The 11196-nt window shown below is 35.1% G+C and overlaps 1 protein-coding gene across 2 annotated transcripts in view; it reads right to left on the reverse strand.

The window, feature by feature from the left end:
* The window catches only part of LOC306887979 (dynein regulatory complex subunit 4-like), a 31007-nt gene extending 24903 nt beyond the window's left edge, over positions 1-6104 (reverse strand). Inside the window, exons 1-3 of one of the 2 annotated variants that reach the window (XM_079446057.1) lie at positions 5780-5860; positions 2285-2385; positions 98-190 (exon numbers count right to left, since the gene is read on the reverse strand). In XM_079446057.1, the coding sequence (XP_079302183.1) occupies positions 98-112 (15 nt within the window). In that variant the 5' untranslated portion in view covers positions 113-190; positions 2285-2385; positions 5780-5860. Of the gene's footprint in view, positions 1-97; positions 191-2284; positions 2386-5779 lie in introns of both variants that reach the window. The other variant, XM_079446056.1, reaches the window with a different exon arrangement.
* Positions 6105-11196: the final 5092 nt, after the last annotated feature.

Genomic DNA, 11196 nt, shown 5'->3' on the forward strand with positions numbered 1-11196 from the left:
AAAAAATATATATAATAATAATGGCTGCCATTAACAAGGTGTTCTTGGTTTCATTATTATTAGTGGTAGAAAACTGCACACAAGAGAAAAATCACACCTGCTCTTTAGACATCTCATCTGTGGACAAACCATCCACTACTGTTGGAGTTTTACCCTTTGGGGACTTGTTGGAAGATTTTCTTTTTGGCGGCTGGAAAATGGACAGATAAACAGGTAAAGTTTAACAAAGGTGAGGTCTATTGTGCTGGATACTGTATTATATTATATTTATATTGTTCATTATATATTTCTATTTTCCCTTTCCCTTATGAAAATTAACCATGGATGGTTTTATTGAAGTAAAAGTGTAGTAACCATGATTTTTTTAACCCTTTGCAGGGTTTCTACAGATATGAACAAGTGAAATTTAAGACTTTTAAGACCTTTTTAATACCTCCTTATATGAAATTTAAGACCTAAACCTGTAATGGAAATACATATTATATTACATACAGTTGAAGTCAAAACTTTACATACACCTTTCAGAACCTGCTAAATGTTAATTATTTTACCAAAATATGAGGGATCATACAAAATGCATGCTATTGTTTATTTAGTACTGACCTGAATAAGATATTTCACATAAAATATGTTTACATATAGTCCACAAGAGAAAATAATAGTTGGGTTCAAAAGTTTACATACACTTGATTCTTAATACGGTGTTGTTACCTAAACAATCCAAAGCTGTTTTTTTGTTTAGTGATAGTTGTTCATGAGTCCCTTGTTTGTCCTGAACAGTTAAACTGCCTGCTGTTCTTCAGAAAAATCCTTCAGGTCCCACAAATTCTTTGGTTTTCCAGCATTATTGTGTATTTGAACCCTTTCCAACAATGACTGTATGATTTTGAGATCTTTCCACACTGAGGACAACTGAGGGACTCATATGCAACTATTACAGAAAGTTCAAATGCTCACTGATGCTCCAGAAGGAAAAACCATGCATTAAGAGCGTGAAAACTTTTTGAATTTGAAGATCAAGGTAAATTTAACTTAATTTGTCTTCTAGAAAACATGTAAGTATCTTCTGTAGCTTCTGAAGGGCAGTACTAAATGAAAAAAATATGATATTTAGGCAAAACAAGAAAACTGTACTCATCTTCAAAAGTTCAAAAGTTCAAAGACTTGAGTTCAAAAGGCTCTTAATGCATGGCTTTTCCTTCTGGAGCATCAGTGAGCGTTTGAACCTTCTGTAATCGTATATCATATGTAATATTTAATGTGTTTAATATAAAATTAAAATAATCGCTGTCATAAATTATATTTTTCACTACAATATAACTTTTCATATCAGCAGACAATATTCCACACAAAATATCCCCACAAAACTACCCCATCACTGACATTTTTGGTGGTATAATAAATTATTCTGAAGCAATAGTTTCATCAGTGTTCTATCAGCTTTTACATACTTAATTCTGCATATTTTTATTTACCTTTATAAAAGGCCTTTTTTTTTACTTTGTAAATGTACGCATCACCTTTCATGTCAAATTATTACAATTTATCAATAAATTGCAATAATGTTAGCAGTCAGATTAAATAATTTACTCTGCAAAATTACAATTGCAATAAATAATGTTATGAGATTAATGTTTTAAATACATTTATGAATATACAAATAAGAAATGTTGGGGGGGAAATGCATACTTTTCAACATATTAAACTACCAGCAGGTGGCGGTAATTCGCTTAATAAGTGAGTCATTAATCAAGTTTCCATCCAGTTTTTGCTCTGTTTTGTTATTGACAAAGAGAATATGCATTAAAAAAAACGTTGCGAAATTTGATGTCTACATGCAGCTGGCCTTTTACGATAAAATGGTGTGCATGATGACATCATCCCTAAAAAAACGAATTGTGGCTTTGGTGCATCGCAAAAAAAAAAAAAAAAAAAAAAACGCCCTTGAGCTGTTTCCATACATAATTTCTCCTATTGCGTAAATTAGAGGCTATAGGCTAGTAGCCTGTGCTTAATCCATTTGAAACAAAACAGCCTATTATTAAATTGTATAGGCCTACATAAAATTATTTGTATTAAGTGTCATGAGGTTTTTTTTTTTTTTTTTGTACTTTGTTATAGACTATTAGATAGATAGGCTACTTGATAATCAAGCAATAATCATAAACAGGTGCAGTTGTATTTGACAGTCCTGTGTCTTGTTTTCCCCTCCTCTCGTGTCTCTATTTGACCTTCCTAGTTCCTGTGATCATTAGTTAATTAGTCCCGTTTGATTAGTCCTCACCTGTTCCTCGTTGATTTCCCCATGTTTACAAGCCCTGTGTTTCCCTGCCTATGTGTCCGGTCTGAACGTCATCAATGTTCGTCTCTCCCCAAGCTCCTCTTCTGTATCAAGGTTATTTTCGTAAACGAAAACTGAAACTAAGACTAAAACTATTGGTCAAAAAACATCTTCGTAAACTGAAATAAAATGATAATTTCTAAATAAATGAAAAACTAAACGAAACTAACAACAGTAACTGAAAAACTAACTAAAATAAAATAATAATTATCAAAAATAAATAATCGTGTTCCTCATTTAATAAGCTCTCATTCGGTGTCAAAAAATCGGACCTGTGGTTGTTTAGGGAAATAGAAGATTCATGCACGTGAGCTGCGTCCTAAGCGGCTATTCATGGAAAATGCGTTTTTGCATTTAAAAAAACAAGACGTGGGCGATGAAATGGGAAATAACTTTAAAATATGACATGGGAAATAATAATAATGCACACCTTACAGCGCACAAATATTTAAAAGCGTGCTTGACAAGCAAAAACAACATGAGAGTGAGTTAACGGACACAGAATACATTTTTTGGATGAGCTGACTTTAGTGAACAGTAATTTTGTCACGCTTTGCGATTACTATGGTAATGTCAGCATCGAGTTCATGACAGGAGCACCGCCTTGACTGTATAAAACACATCCAAAATAAAAAAAATAAGAAAGCGATAGCCGCGCGAACTGGGATTGATTGCGTTGCTCATCTGAAGCGCGTGCGCGCTGGAGCGGCTCGTCAAAGTAAAGTGCAAACATCATTTAAATCGCCTTATCGCATTTATTTTTGAGTAGTATGAGGTTTCAAAGAATTTTAGATTGTTTCTTCTTATTGTGTGCGGGAGAGACGGGACATACAGTAGTGTGCACCGATGGCTAGTCTGTGCAAAAGATCCAACAAATTAATGCATTGAAAACACAGATGGACAAAAATAAATTTGTCATTTTTAATAGGCCTACTATTTAGGGCAGAGAGGGTGGATAGTATGCGCATTGGGATGCAGGGCATGTTTCCTCAAATCCAGCACTGGAAGGCCATTGTCCAGCAGAATTTAGCTCCAACCCTGATAAAAACTCAACTGCCTGATACTGTCTAACTCTGGAAACCTTGATTAGCTTGTTGTTTGTAAACTATTGGCATATTAAAGATTACAATATGAATGAATATGAATTAATAAATTGTATAAATATAAGTTGCATATTTTGGGCTTTGGTTGAATTGTAAAGAATTATTTTATTTTCATTATTAAGAGGTTTGCTGTGAAAGTATTTAAAACTGTCAGAGAAAAACGCAAAAATCATTACAAGCACAACAGCTAGAGACTGCTTAGCGCTGTATCTCATGCCACCGATGAGAAGAGGAAGGGATGGTTGATGCTGGTTACTGTGATGACTGAAATCGCAAAATGGCCTCAAACGATCTGTAAATAAACTGCAGAATGTTGTTTTCTAATACACGCACAAATTGCATGTATTCAAACACTGCTGCACAAGCTCGCATCGCCAGGGTTCAAAGTCCAAAGCACGATAACAATCTGCGCTAAAACACTGTTACTAGTCATTTGCTCAGTAACATTTTTATAATTAATTTAAAGCCATGTGACAATGTGATATGTGCGACAAACTTCTTCCCAAATTCATAATGAGAATCATTTCAATATCTGCATGCTGTTGTCAATAAAAAGAAGCACTAAGATCTTCGGGTTTCTGCCAAAATAAAATCTAAGAAAAAGCAAAAACTCAATCAACATTAATAAATGTTAGTACTGTAATTTTACTGTTGTTCTGTAAAATAAAAATAAGACAATAATAATGATAATAATAATTACGCTACAACAGCTCTATACATTTATTATAAAATTCACAGTGTTCAAATTGGGATCTGTAATATATATATTCTAATGTTTTAAAAGAAGTCTCTTTTGCTCAGCAAAGCTGCATTTATTTGTACAGTAAAAAGAAATGCATGCCTGATTCAAGAAGGGGGTCTCAAAAATGGCCCAAAAATATTATTTTAATACCTTATTAATTTTTAGTTAAATTGTGCTTTGTTGGTATAATGTTCAGTGTTAAGTAAATATTTTTAAATAGTTGTTTTATAATTTATTTTTTTATTTGAAAAACAGGACAAAACAGTAAAAAGCACATTTTGGCTATTTAATTTATGCAATGGTGACAAAAATGGCAAAATAGGCCTACATGGGGGAAAACTATTTCGGTATTCGGCCTTCGGCCCAGTGTTTCATTTTGTTCGGCTTCGGCCAAGAATTTTCATTTCAGTGCAACCCTACTTTAAAGTACTTGTTTTGCATACCAGAAAACCTGTCATGTCTGGCACTGTATGCATGGCTTGCAGCGCTTAAGTTAAAATATTGAGTGTGAAATAATAATATATGTTAAAACATGTGCTCTTATCATTCTGTGGACAAAATCCTGTGAGCTTCGCCCCGAATGGGAGCTGTATATGCACGTGCGTTCATCTGTTTTCATTGCAGCTAACCTCGCATGCTTCATGTCATCTTTCCACTCATCAAACTATGACAGGTCCTTTACTGCAAAAAGACGGTCACTGTGACACTCTAAAGTCATAAAACTATGGTGCCATGTGCTTTTTAAAACCATTTTTCTAGGTTTCACGTTATATTGTTGGCTCGGAAAATAGGTAAATGCTCATGCCCAGTACCCACAGCAGTATCCCTTCCAATCTTAAGCCCTAAACACACTGCACGATTTTCGTCTGTCCCAGACAAAAGATTGGCATCGTGAAACAATCATGGTGATTTCTGTGATCGTGGCTCCTAATCGGTGGCCTTGTGTCATATGGTGAGAGAGGTTCAAAGACAGCCATTGTCACGGTCTTGCTACCAAAGATAGCCTATGATACAGCTTGACCATCATAGTGTATTTGCTGGTACGATTCACGTTTACTGACCAGCCAATAAAAATGCGACATGAAATCAACGCGACATGGCACTAAAACATAAAACGGTTTGCCTTATCTTATCCCTTCCTCTTCCACCGCTAAAAAAATACAACTGCTAAAGTGTGATTTATCGTGCTCTTTTTGTTTACCACTAGCGCATGCTGATGACGTGTATTCATTTATAGTAACGTGCGTTGTATTATACGAGTTAATAGGTGTCATCATCGTACAGCCTACACCAGTGGTCGGCAACAGGCGGCCGGCAGGCCAAAATAATAATATCTGGCCCGCGCACGTTGCCAGATTATTTTGATAGTGGCTGGTTCTGAAATAGATCTGTCATGACAGCAACAGTTGTGAGAATCAGAGTAGCAGCTATGTGAGCGGAGCATAAGTGGAGCGGTGTGAATTTGAATGGAGTGAGGAATGGATTTTTTAAAAGTCGGAGCGTCGTGGTTTTCATTCGCTCCAAGAGTGCTCCATCACGAGTACAATTCATGCCAACGACCCGTAAAATAACTTTTTATAAGTACTTGCTTACCATTATTTGTGAGTGCGTTATCACCTCAAATGAAAATAAAGTGGCTTCTCGCGTCCCACGCTGATACTCCTAAACAACGGTTTCCTAGCAACATGAGATCTCTTCTTCTTCTTCCGCTGCTGCCGCTTCTTCTTCTTTTATGGTGGTTCAGAAACAAAAAGCGCATTATCGCCACCTATCTCCTAAATGGACCATTGACGCTTATTATACATGAATAAGCGGTTAACACGGTCCATCGAATTGTTCGCGCCAGATCATCATGCAGTTTTCAAAGAGAATCTACAGAGACCAGATTTGGGCACTGTCCAAGGGATCGGCCGTGTGCAAGGAGGCAGGCATTTCGCTATGGACTTAAACAAAGAGGATAGAGAGGCGAGGCAAATGCTTTGGCCACGCATTAAACAAGCTCGAGCAGAAGGAAAAGTGGCATACTTTCGGGTCCGTGTACGTTTTGATAGTTTGTTTTCCAATTTGAAATGAAATAAGCAGAAACGAGAAAACGGCACCTTTATTCGTTTTTTCGTTTTTTTGAAAAAAACGAGATTTCGGCTTGATTTTTCGTTTTTTAGTTCAGAGGCATAAAACGAATAAATGACTTCAAAATTCGTTTTCCACATGTGGGCGGTCCTGAGACGCCCCCTTCCGCCGATTGGTCAAGCAAATCTGAGCATGTGACGTCATCAGTAGTCGCTCAGGTCTGTTCAACAAAATAATAGTCCTCTAACGTTACTATGGCTACCGATTCTTAAACTGTACAGGGCAGGCTTTCTTCTGTGCAACTTTACGCGTTTCACAGAAATCTTTACATCAGAAATATTAAATATTAGTCTGCCACCAGCCCGTTTTATTTAGCTGTGCAGAGTTAAATCTGTGTGATGAAGCTGCGCTAGACAGCGCAGAGCGAGAGAGGATCACTGACCAGTGTTCAGTCAGCAGTCAGAACTACCTATGATGGTGAAATACATTTTTACTGAAAATGACCCGCGAGTATGATTGACAGGACGATAGCGGAGGCAATTAAAAGCGCAATATAACTTCTGTTAACAAAAACAGAATTTTTTTTTTTTAATATAAGTGGCTTTGTCTTTGTTTTAATCAAATAATTGTGAACCACAAACCGAGCCTTCGTTTTAAAGGGCGATTTCCAAATATATTTTATTTATTTGTTTGTTATAATATGGGTATTTTATGTCACCCGTCTTATTAGTTTGATTATAGTAGGCTATACGCAAGTTTTTTTATTGTACTATTTTACTGTTGTTTTTTAATTAACAATATATCATAACAACTTATAAAGATCAAAATCTACAGAAGAGATTAACAAATAACATTGGTGTTGTCATAAGTTAACTAATCAATGGGAAAATGTCCTCACCGGCACAACCCTATTCTTAATGTTGGCTACATGTTACAGATTTAATGTTGAGCACATAATGTTAAAGGCTTCTTAAATACCATTACACTCGGTTGAAGAGTCAAGAAGGATGTGTTAATTTACTGTAGATTTCAATCTGTCATTAGTTGGTGACCCGGTGTAATTATAATAGCATAAATAAAAACAAGTACACGTAATAGGCTATGTATGCCAATAGGCAAAACACATCTGCTTTTCCTCTAGATCACTTTACTATGGAAGCCCGTTTCCGCCAATGAATAAAAAATAAAACAAGGTAATTGCGACTTTTTATCTCAACTCGCAATTCTGACTTTATCACTCGCAATTCTGACTTTATAACTCGCAATTCTGAGATATAAACTCGCAATTCTGACTTTATAACTCGCAATTCTGACTTTATAACTCGCAATTCTGAGATATACTCGCAATTCTGACTTTATCACTCGCAATTCTGACTTTATAACTCGCAATTCTGACTTTATAACTCGCAATTCTGACTTTATAACTCTCAATTCTGACTTTATAACTCGCAATTCTGAGATATAAACTTGCAATTCTGACTTTATAACTCGCAATTCTGAGATATAAACTCGCAATTCTGACTTTATAACTCTCAATTCTGACTTTATAACTCGCAATTCTGAAATATAAACTCGCAATTCTGACTTTATAACTCGCAATTCTGACTTTATAACTCGCAATTCTGAGATATAAACTCGCAATTCTGACTTTTTTTCTCACAATTGCGAGTTTATATCTCACAACTCTGACTTTCTCGCACCATAGCAAACCACTCTCCTTGTAAGGCTTTTGGACGCGGTTGGACAGTAGCCTACCATTACCGCCGGGCTTTCAGACAAAACATTCTTCATTTCTTTATAGTTCTGAGTTTGAGGCAGCTTCTATCGCGTTATTTTAATAACAGCTGTCAAGTAAAGCGCGTATTATTGTAACACTCTCGCATAAAGCGCGCTTTCATCTCTATGTTCTTGCTATAGAATTATCTTATCTCCTGTATTTAATGTTGTAAGATATCGACCAAGCAAGACATCCCCAATGAAAATTATAAATAAATTATAAATGAAAATTATTTAGTCAATTATATATGAAGAATTCAGATGCAAAAGCTTAAATGCCATCTGAAATTTTCTTCTAAAATTAGTATTTTTCGTTTATATTCAGTTATTTTACTTTAATGACAATGAAAAGAACCTGTACCTGAGAAAAATGCTCATTTTAGAAGAAAATTTCAGATGGCACTTATATACTTCTGTGATTAAATTATCGTTGCTATAGACAATAATAATATAAGTTGGTCTCGTTCTGGTTGCAGTTCTGGCTGTAAACTAGTGTAAAATCTTAGAAGCATATTCAGGAAAACGTTTATGAAAATGTCCAAACACAGGAAGCCTATATTCCAGATAAATGCAATCTAATTCAGGGGTGCAAAATTCAGTTGCTTGAGGACCACAGCCCTGCAGAATTTAGTTCCAACCCTGCTCAAAAACACTGTTTTTTATTTTAAATTTTTTTTATTCAGATTTATAGCTGAACCGTGTGTATTTGGGTTGATGCTAAACTTTGCAGTAGCTATAAATGAAGTATGAATGAAGTATTATGCTCTCGAAGGACAGTCGGATTCTGCTGTACCAGCACATAAAGGGATTTCTGGAAATAAAGCTGCCGATGAGCTATCAATAATAGTGTTACAATAATAAGTTTTTGACTTGACAGCTGTTATTAAAATAACGCGATAGAAGCTGCCTCAAACTCAGAACTATAAAGAAATGAAGAATGTTGTGTCTGAAAGCCCGGCGGTAGTGTCCAACCGCGAGCGCAAAACATAGAAATATGTTTGTTCAAAAATCATATTCGGACGCAACATTCATCTAGTTCAATATATAATTCAGCTAATTGAACAAAGTACTGCAAAGCCTTACACGGAGAGTGGTTTGCTATGGTGCGAGAAAGTCAGAGTTGTGAGATAAAAAGTCGCAATTGTGAGAAAAAAAAACTGAATTCTGAAAAAAAAGTCAGAATTGCGAGTTTATATCTCAGAATTGCGAGTCATAAAGTCAGAATTGCGAGTTATAAAGTCAGAATTGCGAGTTATAAAGTCAGAATTGCGAGTTATAAAGTCAGAATTGCGAGTTTATATCTCAGAATTGCGAGTTATAAAGTCAGAATTGCGAGTTATAAAGTCAGAATTGAGAGTTTATATCTCAGAATTGCGAGTTATAAAGTCAGAATTGCGAGTTTATATCTCAGAATTGCGAGTTATAAAGTCAGAATTGCGAGTTTATATCTCAGAATTGCGAGTTATAAAGTCAGAATTGCGAGTTATAAAGTCAGAATTGCGAGTTATAAAGTCAGAATTGCGAGTTATAAAGTCAGAATTGCGAGTTTATATCTCAGAATTGCGAGTTATAAAGTCAGAATTGCGAGTTATAAAGTCAGAATTGAGAGTTTATATCTCAGAATTGCGAGTTATAAAGTCAGAATTGCGAGTTTATATCTCAGAATTGCGAGTTATAAAGTCAGAATTGCGAGTTTATATCTCAGAATTGCGAGTTATAAAGTCAGAATTGCGAGTTATAAAGTCAGAATTGCGAGTTTATATCTCAGAATTGCGAGTTATAAAGTCAGAATTGCGAGTTATAAAGTCAGAATTGCGAGTTATAAAGTCAGAATTGCGAGTTTATATCTCAGAATTGCGAGTTATAAAGTCAGAATTGCGAGTTATAAAGTCAGAATTGCGAGTGATAAAGTCAGAATTGAGAGTTTATATCTCAGAATTGCGAGTTATAAAGTCAGAATTGCGAGTTATAAAGTCAGAATTGCGAGTTTATATCTCAGAATTGCGAGTTTATATCTCAGAATTGCGAGTTATAAAGTCAGAATTGCGAGTTATAAAGTCAGAATTGCGAGTGATAAAGTCAGAATTGAGAGTTTATATCTCAGAATTGCGAGTTATAAAGTCAGAATTGCGAGTTATAAAGTCAGAATTGCGAGTTATAAAGTCAGAATTGAGAGTTATAAAGTCAGAATTGAGAGTTATAAAGTCAGAATTGCGAGTTATAAAGTCAGAATTGAGTTTATATCTCAGAATTGCGAGTTATAAAGTCAGAATTGCGAGTTTATATCTCAGAATTGCGAGTTATAAAGTCAGAATTGCGAGTTATAAAGTCAGAATGGCGAGTTTATATCTTTGAATTGCGAGTTATAAAGTCAGAATTGCGAGTTATAAAGTCAGAATTGCGAGTTTATATCTCAGAATTGCGAGTTATAAAGTCAGAATTGCGAGTTTATATCTCAGAATTGCGAGTTATAAAGTCAGAATTGCGAGTTATAAAGTCAGAATTGCGAGTGATAAAGTCAGAATTGCGAGTTTATATCTCAGAATTGCGAGTTATAAAGTCAGAATTGCGAGTGATAAAGTCAGAATTGCGAGTTTATATCTCAGAATTGCGAGTTATAAAGTCAGAATTGCGAGTTATAAAGTCAGAATTGCGAGTTATAAAGTCAGAATTGCGAGAAAAAAAGTCAGAATTGTGAGATAAAAAGTCGCAATTACCTTGTTTTATTTTTTATTCATTGGCGGAAACGGGCTTCCATAGTAAAGTGATCTAGAGGAAAAGCAGATGTGTTTTGCCTATTGGCATACATAGCCTATTACGTGTACTTGTTTTTATTTATGCTATTATAATTACACCGGGTCACCAACTAATGACAGATTGAAATCTACAGTAAATTAACACATCCTTCTTGACTCTTCAACCGAGTGTAATGGTATTTAAGAAGCCTTTAACATTATGTGCTCAACATTAAATCTGTAACATGTAGCCAACATTAAGAATAGGGTTGTGCCGGTGAGGAAATTTTCCCATTGATTAGTTAACTTATGACAACACCAATGTTATTTGTTAATCTCTTCTGTAGATTTTGATCTTTATAAGTTGTTATGATATATTGTTAATTAAAAAACAACAGTAAAATAGTACAATAAAAAAACTCGCGTATA

Source organism: Barbus barbus (genome assembly GCF_936440315.1).
Source record: "Barbus barbus genome assembly, chromosome: 22".
NCBI lineage: Eukaryota > Metazoa > Chordata > Actinopteri > Cypriniformes > Cyprinidae > Barbus > Barbus barbus.